Consider the following 20,097-nt stretch of genomic DNA (forward strand, 5'->3'; position numbering starts at 1 on the left):
TTGTGCTGGGCGTGCGCGTGGCTCTGCTGAATACAGTCCCCTTGCAGCCACGAGCACGCAGCCTAATTACTTAATTGCACGACTGGCAAGGTTCCTTCCAAGCCATTTCAGGAGCTCTCTCAGGTAAACTGCAGAGCACCACCATCGAAAGCCATTTAACACAATGAGCTTGTCCTCCCCTCTAACTGCAGACAGCGCACCGCCTGGGCCCCGTGTCTACCTGGATTCCAGGAACCACACAGCCTTCTCGCCGAAGAGCGGGGTGAGCAGGCTCACGAGCTCGCCTTCTTCCAGACCCTGGTCTCCAGGGCCGCCGGACGTGTGCGCTCCACCGTAGTCTAAGATACTGGAATCTGCGTGCCTTAAATATCCATTTTTGCAGCCCCCTTTGGAACTGTCCTCCATAGTCTGCAAATCAAAAGTATCTGGTCAGATAATGGACACAGGGGAGGGGTCAGGGGGTGGGCAGAGAAAGGATGGAGACAGGCGGTGATGAGCGAGTACAAACACCCGAGAGAAAACGAAGGGCGGGGCGCAGGCCTGCGGTCCACACGCGCTCACTCTGCCCACGATGCAGAGATGCTTACTTCTCCACAGCCTCAGTTTCCTCATCTGTAAACGGGCACAGTAACGCCACCTGCCAAGGCAGTGACGAGAACAAAACGGGATGGCGGGCCCACTTCAGTTCGTGCCACGGTGTCTTACCCGCTCTAGCTGTGTTCCCCTACCCCACGGCCTACTTTCTACATTTCCCTTCTAAGAAGAATCCAGAACATTGTTAATTGTTACCCACAATGCTGCAGACATTTATTATACACCTCTTGCAATGTATCTTCCTCATTATATATCAGAAAGCCAGCCTCCTTACAGACACATCCTAATTATCGTGACTTTGATTTGTCTCATCAGGACCATGGAGAGCTCCTAATTCCCATGGAGATGAGATGTTTACGGAACCGCCTTCTTGGGTCACTGAGGGTCCCAGAGGAGTGAGGCCAAGGAAACACCTAGTTAAAGCCTGTGCCGGGCATGTCCTGAGGTGCTGCAATTAGCATTCTTCCTCCCCATTTCCAGAGCTGTAAATTTCTTCTACCTGTCTATAAATAACTCCCCTTGGCTTCATTACAGCTGGTAACATACACACTGGCCACCACACCCCTCTCTCCACACATGTAAAATGCTTGAGGTTTTTAAACAGAAGACAAGACCCACACATATGAGCTGTTATTTATAGGGTCTTGTTTGCCACCGATCTAGTTATTAAATCCATCTAAATAAGCAAGCTCCACAGAAGGAAAAGTCTAGAATATAATAATAAAAAGAAAGGTTGCTGCCATTCACTGAGCAATTAGTACATATCTTCTATTTAAATATCACAACAGTTCTAACAAGGGAGTATTATTCTCTTCATTGATGGGGAAACACAGGCTTAGGGGTTAAGCAAGGAGTAACCAAAGTCACAGAGATAGTGACCAAGACTCAAAATCACATCTGATTCCAGAGCCCCGACTTTTAACTAATTCATTCTCCAAAACTCTCACAAGATGACTCCATGAACCTGAACACCTTGAAAGCCACAAACGTCAAATCTGCAGCCTCCTAGCTCCCACCACACACTGGTCTACAGTTCTTTCAACTTGGAGAACATTTGCTCCAAGCGTTCAGTCTCCATGCGCCTGGAGCGAAGCTCTTCACAGCCCCAGGGCGGCACTAATCCGGGTCTCAGATCAGGAGCTTGCAGACGGGCCCAGGGAAGGAAAGGGTGGCTCTATCGGTGGCTCCTTACACAGCAAGCAAACGATCTGGGGGTCCACAGTTGTCCCCGAGACAAGGGCACGGGTCCCGACTGTGTCACTGACCTACTCTGAGCCCCAGACGAACCATCTCCTCTCCCAGGCCTCTGATTCCAATGCATAAAATGAATGGGTTGGGTCAGAGTTCTAAAGAGCTGTGTAGGCCCAATGTCCAAGACCTATTTTAATACTCTTCTATAAGAGCCACATTTTTTATTTACAACTATATGTCTGCTCTCCTGTCTCCTGAGTGGCTCTACCACCACACCTGTAGCCTCTGCAAAGGGAGAGAGCTCCTCTCTTTGCTCCCCACGGGCACACGGCAGGCACTCGACACAGGCGGAGGGAACAGTAACCCGTTGGACTCGTTCCAGACGGGAGACGGGCTTGGGCACAGACAGGGGCGTGTTCCTACCTTGTGACGCTGCTCCAGACACTCGTCACTCAGCAAATTACTCTCGTCCTCCTCTCCAGTTCTGGTTGAGTCCTCGTCCTCCTTGCTAGCCAGAAGCTACATGGAGCATGGCATGGTGTGAAAACGCAACCCAAAAATGTGTGCATCATGAATATGTATGAAGAAATCGGTGATGTCTTTTTTTAAAAGATGCAGAACGAACAACAACAAAAAAAAAAACCAAAAACCGAAAAAAGAGGCAGAGACAAATGCCAAAGCCAAGAAATAAAAATTAGCCAAAGTCAGAGTTGCTAGTGCTGGCAAATCACACACAGCTGCCTGGAATCAGGCAAAATTTAAGGACAAATTCCCCGAGAAATAAGGACAGCCATCTCTCTCTGCCCTCGCACAGCCTTCCTGACCAACTGGAAGCTGAGTATGCCGTCCAATGTGCTGTTCCCATTTCTGCCGTTGCTGAATTCGCTTTCAGATTATAGAAAAGTAACCAGATTTTGGAAAATAGCTATTGATGGGATTGAAAATATCAAACAGCAAGAAAGCAGGAAATGAAAGTTATGGTGAGCCCAGTTTCTGCAAACCTGCCCCTGTTTAGCACAGGGGCTGAACCTCTTCCTGGACGGTCATGCATCTGCAATGGACGGTCTCAGCCGCATAGTCATTTCGCTGATGAAAAAGTCCTCATGGCTAATGAGCAGAGTATCAAGCCTGCCTGACAATAACTTTCTGCTTTTGAAAATGAAGGAGAGTTATTTAGAAAGATGGCCTAAATCCCTAATGTGCTAAAGCAGTGTAAATCCCAAAGCTTCTGCAGTCTGTATTCTACAGAAGGGACAGCAGTTGTCAACAGGGCCAGATCCCAGCTCTCTGGAAGAGCAAAAACTCTAGCATGAGACACTCAGATCATCCAGAGAAAAAGTGAGAGGGGAGGTGACCAATGCCATTTCAAAAACTGGACTGAAGCTCACCTCACCCATGGAGGAGTGAGCTTGGCACCACGGCATTAAACCACGAGCTGAGCCTCCGCCACCGGCCGCCGTGCCGTACATACGACACATCCGAGGTTCTGTCTCCATGCTGTGATTTCAGGAATTCTTACACTGAGTCCCTCACCCCATAATTTTCCCAGCCCAACTCAAACTTTCCTGATCTTCTTTCTAAAGGAAACCCTTGTTTTGGAAGAAAAAAATAAAGCAAAGTGACTTCGGAAAGTCTTTTACAGAAAACTTCCCAGGGTCAGAATCTTACATGTGTGGCTCAGATGGTTAAGAATCCGCCTGCAAGGCAGGGGACCCGGGTTTGATCCCTTGGTCAGGAAGATCCCCTGGAGAAGGGAATGGCAACCCACTTTAGTATTCTTGCCTGGAGAATCCCATGGACAGGAGCCTGGTGGGCTACAATCCATGGGGCTGCAGAGTCAGACACGACTGACTGTAACAACATACTGGTTGTGATTTACATGAAAATTTATCAAAAAGATAAGGTGGAAGGATGATAGCTGGTGGAAAAGATTAATAATAGAATCTAGGGGGTGAGTATATGGGTGTCCACTCTGAAGTTCTTTTCCCTTTGCTATATTTGAGTTTTTTCACAATAAAACGCTGGGGCGGGGGGGGGTGGGGAGGGGGGAGCCTCTCTCGTCTTAAAAAAAAAAAAGCCAAGTAATGGCGTTTTCCTCTCTGGTCCACCGACAGCTCTGGTCACTAGTGCTGCCTGCCTCTCTCCAGGCTTCCTGAAAGGACTGTGCACCCTCACCTTCTGCAACGTGGCTTTTGCTGCCAACACCCTCCAGAAACTCCTTAGGAAAGGACCCCAAGACCTTCTATGGCAGGAGCACGAACCCTCCTGGGAACAGGAAGGAGGCAGAGAGGCGCTGCCCCCCACCCTGAGGATCAGGAGAAGGGTCTTCCCGCAGGTATAGCTGAGCAAAAAGTATTGTTAACATGTGTCATTCCAAAATGACATCACAAAAGCTTGCAAGCTATTCTTCATTTCCAGAACCACAACCACACCATTACTAAGTACTCTGAAATAAAAACTTGCTTTCGTTTCCTTTTACCTCTGCTGACTTGGTTAAAATTAAGTCAGATCTCAATCTCCAGCACTGATCAAGAAATTAAATACCGTGACACAGAGAAATGTCACCCATGCCATATGTGACTGATCGGTTTTCAAAGGCAAAGGCAATAGAGACCAGCGTGTCGCGGCAGGCGGGTGTTTCTGGCGCCACCACCCGCAGGAGAGGAGCCCTACACACCCGCACGGGCCCCGCTCGCCCTTCGCCTCTTCCCCTCGCTGCCTCTCCACCCACTGCCACGCAGCCTCTGTTCCCCTCACTGCTCCACTGCTCGGTCCCCAGCGACTTCCCCGCTGTCTTTTTCTCTTGTCTGCTCGAGTGTCTGACACAAATCAGCAGGGCCCTCCCTAGACGTCTCTCCTGAACAAATGCGTGGCCTGGATCTGCCGCCACCTCTTGGGCTATTCCTTCTCGGGCCTCTGCAGACGCCCCTTGTCCTTCCACAGAGAAGCTCTTGACCTCAGAAGAGGAGGCGGGACCGTCCCAGGGCCCCCAGGCCCTGTCCCAGCTCTGCTTCTCCGCATCACGTTCGCCAGGGGGCAGGGACCATGTCTGGCTCAGTTTTAACACCAGTGCCCAGTGCTCAGGAAACACTGCTAAAAGGACAATTTTTTTTCCCAAATTTTTTTTTTTTTTCCCCAAAACAAAGAGCTGGAACCATTGCTTCTGATCTTGCTGCTCAAGTGTGTTCTTTGGAGCCACGGAAGCGCGTGAGAAACGCAGACTCGCAGGCCCCGTGCCAGGCTCAATGGACCAGAATCCTCCCGTTAACAAGGGCCCCGAAACGACACTGAACAGAGTCAGAAAAGGGCTGGAGTCGCAGCTCGCACACTTCACTAAAAAGCAACACTGAAGTAGCTGTGTTACATAGTGACTGCCCACTACACGCCAGGCACCATGCCAAGGGCTTCACAAGTTGGCTACAACTCGTAACAACTTACGAAGTCAAATTGTTAGACGCATCCTCCTTTCGATGAAATTCAATCTGCTTCTGACAAACCAAATTCTAGTCTGTTGCTAATACCAGATGCTAACGAGCTTGTACTTCTGAGCTCCACTTCTGTCCTCTGAAGTCACACTAGGTCTGTTTCTTATTCAAGATGACAGCCCTACACATGAGTTCAATTAAATTATGCCCCTAATCCATGTTTCCTCTCCATGCCAAAAAAAAAAAACCCTTAGTTTTCTAACCATCCCTAAAAAAATGACAACGTTGAGTAAATGATGATAGCGAGCAGCCTTTCCTGGGTGCTCGCACGCGTGATCTGGCCCCCAGAGGTGACAGCTGCGTGCCACACACCCGAGGCTGGCCATGCTCACCTCCCTGACCGCGGGCCGTTCAAATCACTCCCACACGTCCATCCTCAACCACATCTCCCAGAATACATAAAGTATAGTCCACAAAAAAATACAGGGAAATCAGAGCAAGCCCACGAGAGACTTTTTTTTTTTTTTAATATGCTTTAAAACACAAGGATGCCTGTTCTTGGCTTTCTGCTGATTTGGCTGGTTCTTCTGTGACCTGCCCACATGCAGGGAAGAAGCACTGTGTGCCCAGCTCAGGAGGACTCCAGCCCAGGGCCTCTGTTCTAAGGACACACCTGGCAAACTGCATCAGGGCCTCCTGCTCTTCGTAGCCTTTATCAAGTTAAAAGCCGTGTGTGTGCAGGGCCATAATATGAAAATAAATTATATGCTTATTATATATACACATACACATATACATATCTGTATGTGTACTTTTGACCTAGTAATTACTCATCCAGGAACACAGTCTAAGGGGAAAAAAAAGAAGTGTAAGCCCAGAAAATGATTTGTGTCCAGACATTCATCAGGTAATTTAAGATAGTGAACCCCTAGAAACAACCTCCATGCCCGACAGTCGCGAGGCAGTGAGTTAAAGCCAGGGCACCCCCAAGACGGAGTAAGACGTGCTAACGCGGCAGCCACTGGGGCACACGGGAAACGGGGCCACACGAGCGCGTGTACACGCGCTGCACACGAGGAGGGGGAGAGGCTCTGGGAAGTGCCAGGTCAGGGGTCATTTCTGAATTTTCCAAATTTAGGCAATGCTGTGGGTTAATTAAATACTGGAGGAAAAAAGACTGAGTATACTTAAAAATACACAATATATTTGCTGTCTTTTTTTTTTCCTTTTCTGACTCGTAGGCTCCCAGAGAGCTGGAGCGGGGCCCATCCCTGCTTCACAAGCCGCTGCCCCGACGAGGCTGTGGCCCACGCAGGCATTCCCCATTTGTGTCTGCCGTGTTGCTCATCAAAGGAGAGAGACACACGCCCTCCCAGGGAACAGCAGCCTCCCCTCGGCCCTCACAACCTCTCCTTCCTCTCCCAGCTCAGGATGCCTGTGGGAACGCCGCCCTTGCCGCGCGGATCTTCCCATTGCATTCTGGGGGAAGACAGGGGCTGGGGCAGCAAAGGACACGGCTATTCATAGGGATCATAAAATTGCCGTGCAACCTGACCAACGATTCAGGTCTGAATTGGCTGCTATTAAGACCTCAGAGTGGAAAGAGGAAAAACTCTCTGTCCTCCAGAGGACATGAGAGGACATTTAACAGATTTCTTTCAAAGAGCAAACGAACACACACACTCTCGCCATTTGCGACTCAGATGAAGCAGATGAAGAATGGGTGGCTTATTAAAAACACCGCCTTGGAGAAAACAAACCAAGAGACTTGTTTCTCCCTAAATGGACCGCACATATTCTTGCTTCTCAAAATTATCTGGAGCCCTGGAGACTAAGATCAATAATATTCTGTCTCTCCAAGGGAGCAGATGGCCAGAGCACAGCACAAACACCTGTGAGAGCCTCCCACTTTGAAGGTGGGAGGAATAAACACCTGAGAGAGCCTCCCACTTTGAAGGAGGGAGGAATAAACACCTGTGAGAGCCTCCCACTTTGAAGGAGGGAGGAATAAACACCTGAGAGAGCCTCCCACTTTGAAGGTGGGAGGAGTAAACACCTGAGAGAGCCTCCCACTTTGAAGGTGGGAGGAGTAAACACCTGAGAGAGCCTCCCACTTTGAAGGTGGGAGGAGTAAACACCTGAGAGAGCCTCCCACTTTGAAGGAGGGAGGAATAAACACCTGTGAGAGCCTCCCACTTTGAAGGAGGGAGGAGACCACTTCAGGCTGACGGATCTTTCCCTAGAAATGGTGTAGCAACGGGCTCTCCCTTTACGTGGCACACGAGGCTGGGTTCAAGACAAGGCCAACCAGGGAGAGTGTGGGGGACCCAAGTGCAAGGGGCCCGGGTGCATCTCATGGCAAGCACAGGTCCAGAGTTCTGAAACTAACTAGCCCAACACCGGCCTGGAGCGAGGCACCCCTCGGGGAGTGTCAGGCCCAGGCAGGGACTCAGGAAATAAGCTCCTCCTGAGTCACAGCAGGACCCGCCTCCCCCCACTGTGTGTGGTCAGGCCACTGACTGAGGAAAGCACAAAGACGAGGAGAGAGCCAGACTCAACGGGCCAAGAGGGCTCCTCTGCTGCCCCTGGGGTGGGCTGCCAGAGCAACCCGCACGCCCAGGAACCACACACTCTGCAGCGCAGACGCCAGGACTTAACCTTCCCTGGCCCTTTCAGACTCTCAAATGCCGCCACGTGAGAACTTCCAGAGGCAGGAAGCTGGACATGTGGGCCCGGGGACACCGACTGTCTATTCCTTATCGGGTCCGCCGTGGGGGCAGGGCGCAGGGGGTCCCGGGTAAGTGCGGGAAGAAAGAACATGCATCCGGCCAAAGCCAGGGGAAGATGCATGGCAGTGAGAAGGCGCGTTTAGAGGGTTAACTCAGGAAGGAGACAGAAAGAGTGTTTACTCGTTTGTTTTTCCAAGGTAATGGGTTTGTTAAGGTTCCATCTATACTACCGGAGTGACTGGTGACGGGACAACTCTCCGACTCCTGGGACCTTACCAGTCCTCCAGACGTGCCCAGATGCCCGTGACCTGCAGCCCAGATCCCAGGGCCAGGCCTGGAGTGTGGGCATCACAAAACATCAAGTGCATCCTCCCAGAAACGACCCAAACTTGCGGAAACCTACGGGCAGACCTGTTGACCTAAGAAGGCCTCCAAAGCCCGTCCACAGCAAAGGGAATTTCCACAGAGACCCCCAGAACAGACGCAGCCTTGACACATGTGCGGGGCTGTTACTCTTTGTGATGAGCTCGTGATGATAAGAGCATTCCTTCTTACCTCTGTTTGATCTACTGACTCAGGCTTGTTGTCTCCTGGGAAACCCACGCAGGAAAGATCAAAAATGGTTTTCTTTAGGTGCTGGTTGTCCGCGTACAGCTCCTTCACCAGCTGGATAAGGTCGCCGACCTGAGAGATCAGAGCAGGAGAGGCCCGGCTACCCACAGGCACACTTCTGCCTCTTGGGGCCATGGTTACTGAGCAGACCTCCCAGCATCACAGTCACGGAGAGCCAGGCGGCCTGACTCCAGGCTTCAGGCTCCCCCCAGGTACAGTGAGAAAAACACCAGCATCTCTCTGCTGTAGCCCCAGAGATCCTGGGCAAGCTGCCTGGTCTAAGCCTCCATTTCCGCTTCTGTAGAATGGGCTACCACGAGAACGGAAGGTGACCACGGCCACGGTGCACTAATGCCCCCCGCGCAGTCTAAGTACCCCATCCATGACAGCGTACAGCACCTCTGTCTTGCACTTGAGAGCCTCCAGAGGAAAATCCCCAAGACTGACACTTCTGAGGCTGTGTCGGAGGCTTGTTCTATGGCCTCCACCTTCCTCTCTCTATGCCTATCTACCACTGTCCAGAATAACAACAGTCTTCAGTTCCAAAGCAATTCATGGCAACTGAAACACTCCCTCGAGCTTTAGTCAATCACTCCTTACAAAAATCCCACGGAGGTGCACAGGCCGGTGTGACTGTCCCCATTTGACAAGGAAAAGCCTCAGGTATAAAGCAGCTCACTGCCCGAGGCCCCAGAGCTGGGGTTCCTGGAGAATTCAGTGATGTACAACACTGGCCAGAGTGCCAGGTCAAGCGGGCAAGGGCAGCTGCCCGCACAAAGCAGAGTCAGGCCTGGACTCCCGGTCCAAGGCCCCTCCTTAAGGCACAGGTCTCACAAGGACAGGTGCATAAGCAGCTGATCAGACACCACCTTTATTTCCTGCAAACTTCAAATTCCAGTGGTCAGTGACTTTCCAAACCCTTCTTCAAGGGGTAATCATTCGCCCCTGAAATAAGCGGGAAATCCCACCTCAGCACAAAGAGCAGGTGTCCCCTGCACCCAAACGTAACACCAATCAGACCCAACCCTAAAGGTTACAGAGGGAAGAACGAGACAGTCTGACCCTGCAAACAGCCACGGAGTGCCAGCCAAGGGGACTAGCTCCCGCCCGACACACAGCCACAGTAGGGACCAGCCGTGGCTCCTACCACCTCAGCTTCCTCACCCTCAGAACACGGACAGATGCCTCAGTGCTTCCTGCTGCATTCCTCTGAACATAACTAAACTTCTACACTCCTGCTTTTTATCTTTTCTGTACCTTTTTTCCTCTCCCTCTCTGCCGAGAAAGTTTTCTAGTTAGATAAGCTCCTACTCATTGTCCAAAACCCACCTCAGGTCTCATTTCTGTTGAGACGCTTCCTCTGATCTGGGAAGGGCCTCCCCCACCCCCTACCCCCACCAGACAGACAACCTCTCTTTCTCTGCTGCGCCTGCACCTCGCATCTCTGCCTGGCACAGCCCTCTGTGCACTCTGCAGTAACACGGCTCGGACACACATCCATCTGCTCTACCAGGATGCGACTTATTCCAAGACAGAATCTGAACCTGTCACACACAGATGATCATTTTACAATAAACCACAGTGTCCTCTGAGTTCACACTTCCTCCTCTTATCAATGGCTCTTAGAGCCTTGAAATACTCAACCACCCTAACCACACCAATGATAACAGATGGGAAGACCTTTCCAAGTTTTAGAAAAGATTTATTGACCAAACCTGAACCTTTATTCTTTCAAAAACCATCTATTAACTCCCACTATATGTGCCAGGCAGGCACTGGGAAATCAGAAATAAATAAGATACACTCACTTTAAGGTGAGTGGCCTACTGGGGATATAGAAGAATAATCAGATAATTATAGACCAGTATAGCAAGGACATCAATGAAATCAGGTACAAGAAGAGAGGAAGAAGACCAGAGGGAAAGAGGGCTAATTCCAGGGGGGATGGGGTGCTTCCTGGAGGAGATGGGGCCTGGGTGGGGGTCCTCAAGCCTGAGAAAGAGTGCATCAGACACGGGGGTTGGGGGGGCGGTCTCCATGGAATGTCCGTGGAGAGACGGGCAGGGAGAGAGGCAGCAGAGGCAGGGAGAAGGGCTTTTGGAACCTCACACCTCTGATCAGGAACCCAAGAGACAACAAATAACTAACAAAGCACTGAAAGTTAATAAAGTCAATACCTTTTTCTTAAGCTCTTCTTGAGAAAAATGTTCCACGTGCAGCCGACTGTGTTCTTCAAGGCAAATGCTCAGGTAGGATGTCTGATCACTATAAAATGAAAATGTTTCTTCTGCACCAAGAAAAAAAAAAAAGAAAGAAAAAAAGGAGGAGAGCAACAGAACGTCAGAAGGAGATCCTGCCCAGACCCACCCCAGTGCAGCCCACCTAATGCACCTGAGCTGCAGGAGGGGTGGGAGGGGCGCGAGCACTCCTAGGGCTTCAGGGCCCCTCCTCTGGGGCGGGAGCCAATTTTCCTGGGTCTCTACAGGCTGATACTCAATGCAGGGGTTCATCGTGGGCCGCAGGCTTTCCCTGCGGCCAATTCTGAATTATAATTTGCGTATCCAGTGTTGTCTGCAGACCATTCTGAGTGGCACAAATAAGTGGTGATTTTTCAGTTTAAATAAGGGAGTGATTCTGTTTAGAAAAATCAGATGTGACCCTCAGGGGTAGAACTCAAGGGAAATAAAAAGTGCCTGATGTGTTTTTTTTTCCAGCTCCAGAGTCCACCGTGGCAGCGAGTCCACACTGAGAGGAGAAATTGCCTGTGAGATCTATGATAGGGAGTCTTGGGTCACCCATGAAGGGTCTGCTTTCTCTGCAGCAAAGCTCACACTCTCACAGGGAGCACGAGGGCAGAGAGGGGCCAGGCTAGGAGCATGAGGGCAGAGAGGGGCCTGGCTAGGAGCGCGAAGGTGGAGAGGGGCCAGGCTAGGAGCGCGAGGGTGGAGAGGGGCCAGGCTATGCAGAGGGCACGGGGGCAGAGAGGGGCCAGGCTAGGAGCGTGAGGGCAGACAGGGGCCTGGCTAGGAGCATGGGGGCAGAGAGGGGCCTGGCTAGGAGCGCGAGGGCAGAGCGGGGCCAGGCTAGGAGCGTGGGGGCAGAGCGGGGCCAGGCTAGGAGCGCGAGGGCAGAGTGGCCAGGCTAGGAGCGCGAGGGTGGAGAGAGGCCAGGCTATGCAGAGGGCGCGGGGGCAGACAGGGGCCAGGCTAGGAGCGCGAGGGCAGAGCAGGGCCAGGCTAGGAGCGCGGGGGCAGAGAGGGGCCAGGCTAGGCAGTGAGTGAAGCAGGATCTTGCTTAGCACACGTGGGGAAGAGCTGATATGCTTAGCATGCTGTAAAGAGCTGGACTTCAACGGAAGGTGTCCTGGCTCAAATCTGGGTGTCTTCATCTGTGATGTGATGTCAGTGCCTACTCTACCCAATGGGTCGACGGCCAGGATCGGGGTGAGATGTTAAGGGCCTCCCACTGTGCCCTGTACACAGCAGGTGCTCAAGACCTGTCAAACCTATCACTGCGATGACTGACTTTAAGCATACATGCCAGCACCAGGCTAGAGACACGGAAAGGATGAAGATACCAATCTGGAGTCTACAGGACTCAGGTTCTAGCCAGTGCATGCAGGCCTAGTCACTTCAGTTGTGCCTGACTCTTTGCGACCCTACGGACGGTAGCCCGCCCAGCCCCTTTGTCCATGGGATTCTCCAAGAAAGAATACTGGAGTTGGTTGTCACTCCCCTTCTCCAGGAGATCTTCCCAACCCAGGGATCAAACCTGGGTCTTCTGCACTGCAGGTGAACTCTTTATCATCTAAGCCACCAGGGAAGCCTGGTTCTAGGCAGCGAGGGGGCCAAATGCTGCTGTCCTGAGCACAGCAGGGAAGGTACCATGGGACCTCCCAGGGCAATTCGAAAAACAGGCATCATGGGACCCTCCCGAATCATAGCCCCTTGTGGTCACGACAATTCGAAAAGCAGTATTCCAGCAGCAAACAGCAGTTTCACCCCCACGCGTCTACGCACTGGGTGCCTGGGGAGGCCAGACCCAGATGTTTGGGGCAATGAGTGCTGTTGATCCGAGAAAGGGGATGACGAGGCCCTGAGGTTATCTGGAGCTAGAAGTCAAATGATGCAGAACAGAGCGGCGGCAGTGAGCAAGCGGCCCTGCAGCTGGCCCTCAGGGAGCCAACGCAACGTGCTGGGCCCCAGCCGCCACCGGCCGCAGCCACCCGAGTCCAGGCCAGAATAGCAGCAAAAACACTGTCCCTGCAAAAGAGGCTCCCCAGACGAAAGCCCCAAGGTGCTGCGTCTCCTACTGAAGCCTGAGGACTCCTGCCAAGCTCCGCACGGCCCTCCACGTGCAAACGCATGCAAGGGAGCGAGTACCTTCCCGCCGCCGGATCTCGCTGATCTGCTCCTCCAGGGCCCTCCGCAGGTGCTGGTACGAGAGCACGTCCCACTCCAGCCGCTTCCGCAGGGCAAAGACACTGCTCAACTCAGCCTGCAGGGCACTGACACTTTGGTAAAACAAGATACCATAATTTATAAAAGATCTACTTGTGCTGTAAAAAAACCCAGCCAGCCTTCCTTTGATTTTTATGTTATTTGTGAGATGTTTGTCTTTTTTTCTTTTTCTGGCTATAAAAGTAAATACAAATTCATAGAACATTTAAAATATAAAAGTGAAAAAAATATTTTTAAATATAAGTATGAAAAAAGCAAAAATTACTATAACCCCAACATCAAAGAACATATGGCAGACTGTATTCCCTCTAATCTTTCTCCCTGAGTATTGTTATAAGGTTGAAATCATACTGGACATAAAAAACTACATTGTGCATTGCTCGTTTAAATATCTCCCTCCATTTTCAGAAATAATTTACAAGCATCACTTTTAATGATTATGTAATATTAAGCTGGGTAAACGACCCAGCGTTTACTTTAAATCCTCCCCTATCAGTGAACATTCGGGTCCTTTCCCAAGTTTCTGCTCCAGATGTAGCTAGGTAGATATCATTTAATTCTTCGGAATGTTTCTCTGTTTGGAATACTGTCTTGCACAGGCTTGGGTATGGAAGGAAGGCTCTAGAGGGTCTGCTGTCACCCCAAAAAGAGGTGGCGCTGGAGGTTAAGGGCGAGGGGCAAGAGGGACAAGAAAAAGAAGAGAAGAGTGAGAGCTGAAAGCAGGAGGGACTGAAGCACTGATCTAAGTTTCAACAAAAGACTAAAGCGGTGGGTTAGCCACTCACAGATGAAGAGCCAAATGGACTTTTGTTTGAGGGGTGGGACGATGTAACAATACGGTGCTGACCTGCGCAGAGGGCTTGATGAACTCAGGGGCGGCCCTGAGAAAGCCCACCTCCCAGAATCCACACTGACGGGGGAGGGCCGTCCCCCCGAGCTCTCTCCAGTGATGGGAACGCCTTGTATCCACACCGATGAGCACGGCACAGCCACCGGTGGGTCGCGCCTGCTGGGCGTCTGAAAGGGGCTACACCCCGAGGCACCGAATGCCCGGTGTGGTAACTGAAACATGTGCGGTCACACGGCCAGCGGCTGCCGGACTGCACATGCTTCCAGGCGGGGCTCCGTGGGTGAGCACGCGGCAGGGGTCTGAACCGACTCCACAGGCTCCTGCAGGGACACGGACTCCAGCAGACACCTGAGCGACACACACACTGTCCCCTCAAAGCCCTGTGCCGAGAGGCTTGCTTCTCGCCCAGGTTAGCTTCTGGAGACAGATTCCCTGCAGCACGACGACTGGGTCAAAGCAAACGAACACGCTTTGCAACTCCTGAAACGCCTTAGCGAGTCAGAAAGCTCGTCTTAAATACCAAGAAATGCGTCACTCTGTCTCGCACGTGACCTTTTTTCCCCGAGAAGGCCCATCAACACTTAGAAAATGTAGGAAAGAGTTTATCAATGTGTGGGTTTTTTTTTTAGGGAGTGGGCCCATCAGCTTTCATCGGGTTGTTCTAGAGGGGTCCACAGCCCCAAATGCTAAGGAGACGTCGCTCTAAGATACGAGCGCCACGGACTCAAGTCCCTCTTCTCCTCCAGCGACTCCCTCCAGCTCCGTCCATCGAACTGCACGAAGAAATCAACATCTATTGGAAGGAAAATAAACCATCATGTCTAATCTTCTATGCTCGCTGCTTTGAAGATGGTTCACTGTGAGGCAGCCTCCTTGCCAGGGAAGGGGCCTTCCCAGCAACTTGTACCTAGTTCCATTTCAAGACAATCATAATGATCAATTTGTAAGGCTGATGGAAAACCTCACAGAGGTGTCATAGCACAGCACTCGCTCGGATGCGGTCGTGCTGCAGACACATTTAACCAGGGGGAAAAAAAAGAAAGACTGCTCCAGCGAAGCTTCTGCGATGAGAGCTGGGGCGAGCTGACCGCTTCACTCCTTCTCCACTCTCTGGCAGGGAGAAATGTACACAGCTGCTGCTCCTGCGTCGGTCATCCCTGTCTCCCCAGCCCCAGGATCCCTGCACGGCGTGAGGAGTCGGGGGAACCAAAGGAGCTTCTCTCAGAGAGAAAGGACAGCCCTGCGCCTTCCTCCTTCCGGGGAGGAGTCGGGCAGGAGCTGGGCCTGCCTGCCCCCAGGGCGCCAGCACTCATCGGCTCCAGGACCTCAGCGGTCAGATCACCGGCCTGCCCTGCTGCCCTCCTCTGTAAAGCGGGGACGGTGCCTTTCCTTCAGGTGTTTCGAGGAGTCAGTGAGATGTTATAAGGGAAAGAGTGCAGCACAGTGCCTGACACACACAAGGTCTCGATAAACATCAGCTCCTTCCTTCCATGTAAGTTAACGACTCCCAAACAGCAGGTACTCACAAGCCCAACCTTCTGCGACTCGTGAGTCACAGCCATGATCTTCATCTGGAGAGGATTTAAACCCCCCAGGGCACATGTGGCCGCATCTGGAGACAGCGCTGGTTGTCACAATTGGGGCAGGGGAGGGTGTCATTGCCACGTGGTGGCAAAAGCCAGAGACGTCATTAAGCATTCTACGATGTACAGGACAGCCTCTCAAGGCAAAAAGTTGTTGTTGTTCTTTAGTCACTAAGTTGTATCTGATCCTTTTGTGACCCCGTGAACTACAGCCCACCAGGCTCCTCTGTCCATGGGTTTTCCCAGGCAAGAATACTGGAGTGGGCTGCCATTTCCTTCTCCATGGGACTCTCCATCCCAGGGATCGAACCCGTGTCTCCTGCATTGCAGGTGGATTCTTTTACCGCTGAGTCACCTGGGAAGCCCTTGACAAAAATTTATCTAGCCCCAAATCCCAACAGTGCTGAGAATGAGAAAATCTGAGTCACAGGCAAACACAAACTGTCCCCTGTCCTCAAGATGACAGCTGTGCAGTAAGGGCCCAGGCCCCAGAGCCAGGGAGCTCTGAGCTCTGAGAATCCTAAGTGCAGGAGCTTAGAAATACCCTTAACATCCCTGAGAGCAGATGTCCATTTCTGTGACACGGGGCTGAAGTGTCGCTGTGAGGAATGAATCATAAAGCTGTCCGTGGCCAGCTGCTCTCTCCCCACCTGCTCTTACCAAATTTAGTTACAAGTACGTCACCCATCTCCAGTCACCCACCTTTCGCTGCCAGTTTGCAGGGGGTGAGCAGCCCTGGAGGGTGGCTGAGCCCACCCAAGCCCATGGCTCCGCCCTCTGGCTACAGCAAGGTCTGAGGGCTCAAAGCCCCCTGCAAGCTGAGTGTGCGGACAATGGGATACTGAGGCGTATGAGACTTCTCACATCGCTGTTAGTCTTAACAAGTGTTACATTTATTGAGTGTTTCCTTTGTGCCAGGCATCAGGACTTCACATATTAGCATCATGTTTTAAACAACCCTCTAAGGTAGGTAGGGAGGTAGGTGAACAGGTAGGTCTGTAGGCAGGGCAAGCTCAATGCACAAATACTGACATGTATCTTGAGGCTCAGGGTGAAAAGTGACTTATCCAGGAGCTGAGAGCTGCTGAATGCATTTTGACTCTGAACATGGACAGGAGACCTTTTAAGCATCCGTTAGACGCGGTCTGGCCTGCCCTCGTGCCATGCACGCTTTGATTCATTAAGGAAGAGCCTGCAGGACTCAGAGCCACCACCCGTGAGGCGGAGGAGGGTGACAGCAGTCACTTCTGCCCACAGAGCCTCTGGGCGCCCAGTCAGGGTTAGCGCCACAGTCAAGCCCACTACGCCCACTCCCCATCTGAGGTCCCCAGACTACTCAACCCACCCCAGGTGAAAACGACGAGCCCCAGAGGCTTCTTAAAGAAGCTTCCTTTCAGAGTGAGACCGACTCCAGAACTTCATCAGCATGCTTTCATTTTCCTTAAAACTCACTTCAGACTAAAAATCCTGAACATTATCTCAACGTAAAAGGGTTGGGGGCGGGCGAGGGGCGGACTTTAAAGAGAGAATTCATCCACTGAGTATCTCCCGAGGGCCTACTGCGTGCCAGCCCCTGTGACAAGCACTGGAACATGCGGACACCAGACAGGACGCCGGCCCACAAGGCGCTGATGGCCAGGAGAGGCGGCCAGCCACTGCAGGGCGGTGACGGAGGGAGGGGAGGGCCATCGCGAGGGCAGAACAGCAGAGGGGCACCTGTCCTGGGGGCTCATGCAGGCCTCCCGACAAGGGGGTTCCTCGAATGCTCAAGGATGAGTTGGGGGCAGAGCAGAGTGCAGAAGCCCACTGAAGGCAGAGGCAGGGAACCCAGCCCCAGGGACAACGAGGACTCTACGTATGACAGCTCAGCTGGTAAGGAATCCACCTGCACTGCAGGAGACCCTGGTTCGATTCCTGGGTTGGGAAGATCCGCTGGAGAAGGCATAGGCTGCCCACTCCAGTATTCTTGGGCTTCCTTTGTGGCCGAAGACAAGGAGCGGTGAAGGGTGAGCTTCCTCAGCCTTTTATGACGGGAAACTTTAGACATAAACAGATGAAGACAAGCTGACATCATGAGCCCCCACCCACCACAGCCTGCCCTGAGAGCCGGGGGCCGCGGCCGACTGTCCTCTGTCGACGTGCCCGCCCGCACCGTCCGCTTCTGTGCAGCCGTGAAACGAAGCCCAGAGGTTGATACCCTTCCACCTGTCACCATCCCACCACGCACAGACGTGACCTCTGCACAGGAGAATCACTGAGGCCAGCCCGGGGCTGGGCCCAGAGGAACCCAGGGGTGTCAGCTGCCTGGAGCCGGCCAGGGTGGGAGCCAGGCCACCAGCCGACCATCAGCGTTCTCGCCATGCCTCTTGGCACCACCCCACCGCGGCAGTGCTGTGAGGACACAGGCCACGCCAGGACAGGGACACACCGCCGTCACTCACCACCTGCGAGACTTTAGACGGTCATCTCACCTCTCCAAGTTTCCATGGCCTTGTTTATGGAAAACAGGGCCAGTAATGACATTTACCGCTCAGAGCGGCCGTGGGGGCTAGGAGAGGTGGCACACGTGGAGGCACTTTCTATATCTGTAATAAGGTCTGGTAAAAGCCTGAGTAATTAGTATTAGTAATGTTTTTATCCAATGTACGTGCTATGTCGTTTCAGTCGTGTCCGACTCTGTGCAACCCTATGAACTGTAGCCCACCAGCTTCCTCTGTCCCTGGGATTCTCCGGGCAGGAATACTAGAGTGGGTTGCCATTTCCTTCTCCAGGGGATCCTCCCGACCCAGCGATCAAACCCGTACATCTCCTGCAGTGCCAGGTGAGTTCCCTACCACTAGCACCACCTGGGGAGCCCTTATCCTGTATTTGCTGCCAAAAAAATCATACCACTCTTGCTGCTGCTGCTGCTGCTGCTGCTGCTAAGTCGCTTCAGTCGTGTCCGACTCCGTGCGACCCCATAGACAGCAGCCAACCAGGCTCCCCCGTCCCTGGGATTCTCCAGGCAAGAACACTGTAGTGGGTTGCCATTTCCTTCTCCAATGCATGAAAGTGAAAAGTGAAAGTCAAGTCACTCAGTCGTGTCCGACTCTTCGCGACCCCATGGACTGCGGCCCACCAGGCTCCTCCGTCCATGGGATTTTCCAGGCAAGAGTACTGGAGTGGGGTGCCACTGCCTTCTCCAACCACTCTTGCTAAGGAAGTAGGAATACCTGATTTAAAAAGGCAATCACTGTCCAAGTATCTTAAGCTTCCTAAGCAAAGTGGGAAGTCTTTGCTGCCTCAGAAAGCAGCAGCATTTATTCAAAACACATGCGTGTTCTGTTTACGTGTCAGTCCAACAGAAACCCTTACCTGTCTGAGTCCTGTAGAGATTTTACCAGGCGTGTGTAGATGTCCCGTTCTTTCTTTATGACCTGAATCAGCTCTTCATAGCTTAATTGTTGCTTTTCCTGAAAATGACAAGGGGCATCTGACATTAAGAGAAGAATTCCGAAGGAGCGCATCCTTACACTATGCAAACAGATGTGGACGCTTTGGTGTGTAAATCCAAAGGTGATGCCCCGTGCCAGGCTCTGGGCCAGGCCGTGGTCGGAGAGCGCCACCTGCAGGCGGAGTGGGGAACGACCGCCCACGGCAGCGGAGGCGGCGTGCAGGGCTCACCCACAGTGGACACGTTACCCAGCTGCTGCGGAAGGGGCACCTTGCTGCCCGGCTGCCCTCTGTGAGACCGCACCCCCTCAGAGCTGCAGGCCGTCATTTTCACAGACTACGAAGGTGGCCTTTCCACATGTGTTCTTCCTCCCAAGAAAAGACATTCCTCAAACAAAACCCGACAACATTAGGGACAAGGGACTTAATAGGTCAGGTGACGCGTGCTTCCCAGGCTCTGTGAGCAGACTGGTGAGAGAGACCTGAGGGCCCTCTGCCACTTGCTGGCTACGTGACCTCAGCTAGCCAGCTCAGCACACCTCTTTGAGATGCAGGCTCCTCGTTTATGAAGGCGTATGTAATTCTGTGAATTCCACAAATGTGAAGCTTTATTTACAGCTCAGATCTTGGCTCTGGTACTTACCAGTTCTGGGGCCGCAAGAAGCTACTTACTAGGGCCACCTGAAAAATGGGGGAAAGCGTCACCACTTTATAGGGCTACAAGCAGATAAAAGTTCAACTGTGTGCTAGAGGAACCAAGGATCCCAGGGGAAAAGGCCAAGAAAGTCAGAAACAACCCATGTCTACAGCACTCTGCCACGTCGGAAAACAAGGAAGTGCTTAAATAATGGAGCACTGTCAAAAGGACACAGGAGCCGGTTTGAAAAGGCCAAACCTGGGACAATCTGAGCATCAAAATAACGGCAGTAACAGATACAACCCACTGAGGAAAACCGAAGTTCCTGTCCACAAGGCCACGAGTAAGTTAATACACGGGAAGAAGAGCAGGCTTTTCTTTACAGCAAAACAACTAATAAATGTAGAAGGAATAATACAGTTAGAAGAATCACCATTTGCCAACCATCATGGTAATAAATAGTTCAGCCTCCATAAAAGGATACTAAAACTGATGGGCAAAAGTCTGAAGACCCGAATGTGTACCTAACTCAGAACACCTCCCCTCAAATACTAGTTACAAAGGGAGAAAGAGCAACGGCAGAG

General features: G+C 52.1%; 1 protein-coding gene across 38 annotated transcripts in view; it reads right to left on the reverse strand.

Moving 5' to 3' along the window:
- CDK5RAP2 (CDK5 regulatory subunit associated protein 2) overlaps nucleotides 1-20,097 on the reverse strand; it is a 183,952-nt gene that overhangs the window by 67,315 nt on the left and 96,540 nt on the right. For 34 of the 38 annotated variants that reach the window (XR_015168772.1, XR_015168771.1, XM_086413953.1 and 31 more), the window contains 6 exons: nucleotides 18,799-18,896; nucleotides 12,934-13,064; nucleotides 10,729-10,838; nucleotides 8,495-8,623; nucleotides 2,209-2,304; nucleotides 221-408 (listed from right to left, as the gene is read on the reverse strand). Coding sequence is in view for 36 of the 38 variants with exons in the window: in XM_086413953.1 (XP_086270079.1) it covers nucleotides 221-408; nucleotides 2,209-2,304; nucleotides 8,495-8,623; nucleotides 10,729-10,838; nucleotides 12,934-13,064; nucleotides 18,799-18,896 (752 nt within the window). In the remaining 2 variants the exon portion in view is untranslated. The remainder of the gene's footprint in view (nucleotides 1-220; nucleotides 409-2,208; nucleotides 2,305-8,494; nucleotides 8,624-10,728; nucleotides 10,839-12,933; nucleotides 13,065-18,798; nucleotides 18,897-20,097) is intronic. The other 4 variants (XM_086413949.1, XM_086413935.1, XM_086413936.1 and 1 more) reach the window with 2 other exon arrangements.

This window comes from Bos grunniens, chromosome 8, assembly GCF_055505025.1.
Source record: "Bos grunniens cultivar Pamir isolate PY7600 chromosome 8, Bosgru_T2T1.0, whole genome shotgun sequence".
Taxonomy (NCBI): Eukaryota; Metazoa; Chordata; class Mammalia; order Artiodactyla; family Bovidae; genus Bos; species Bos grunniens.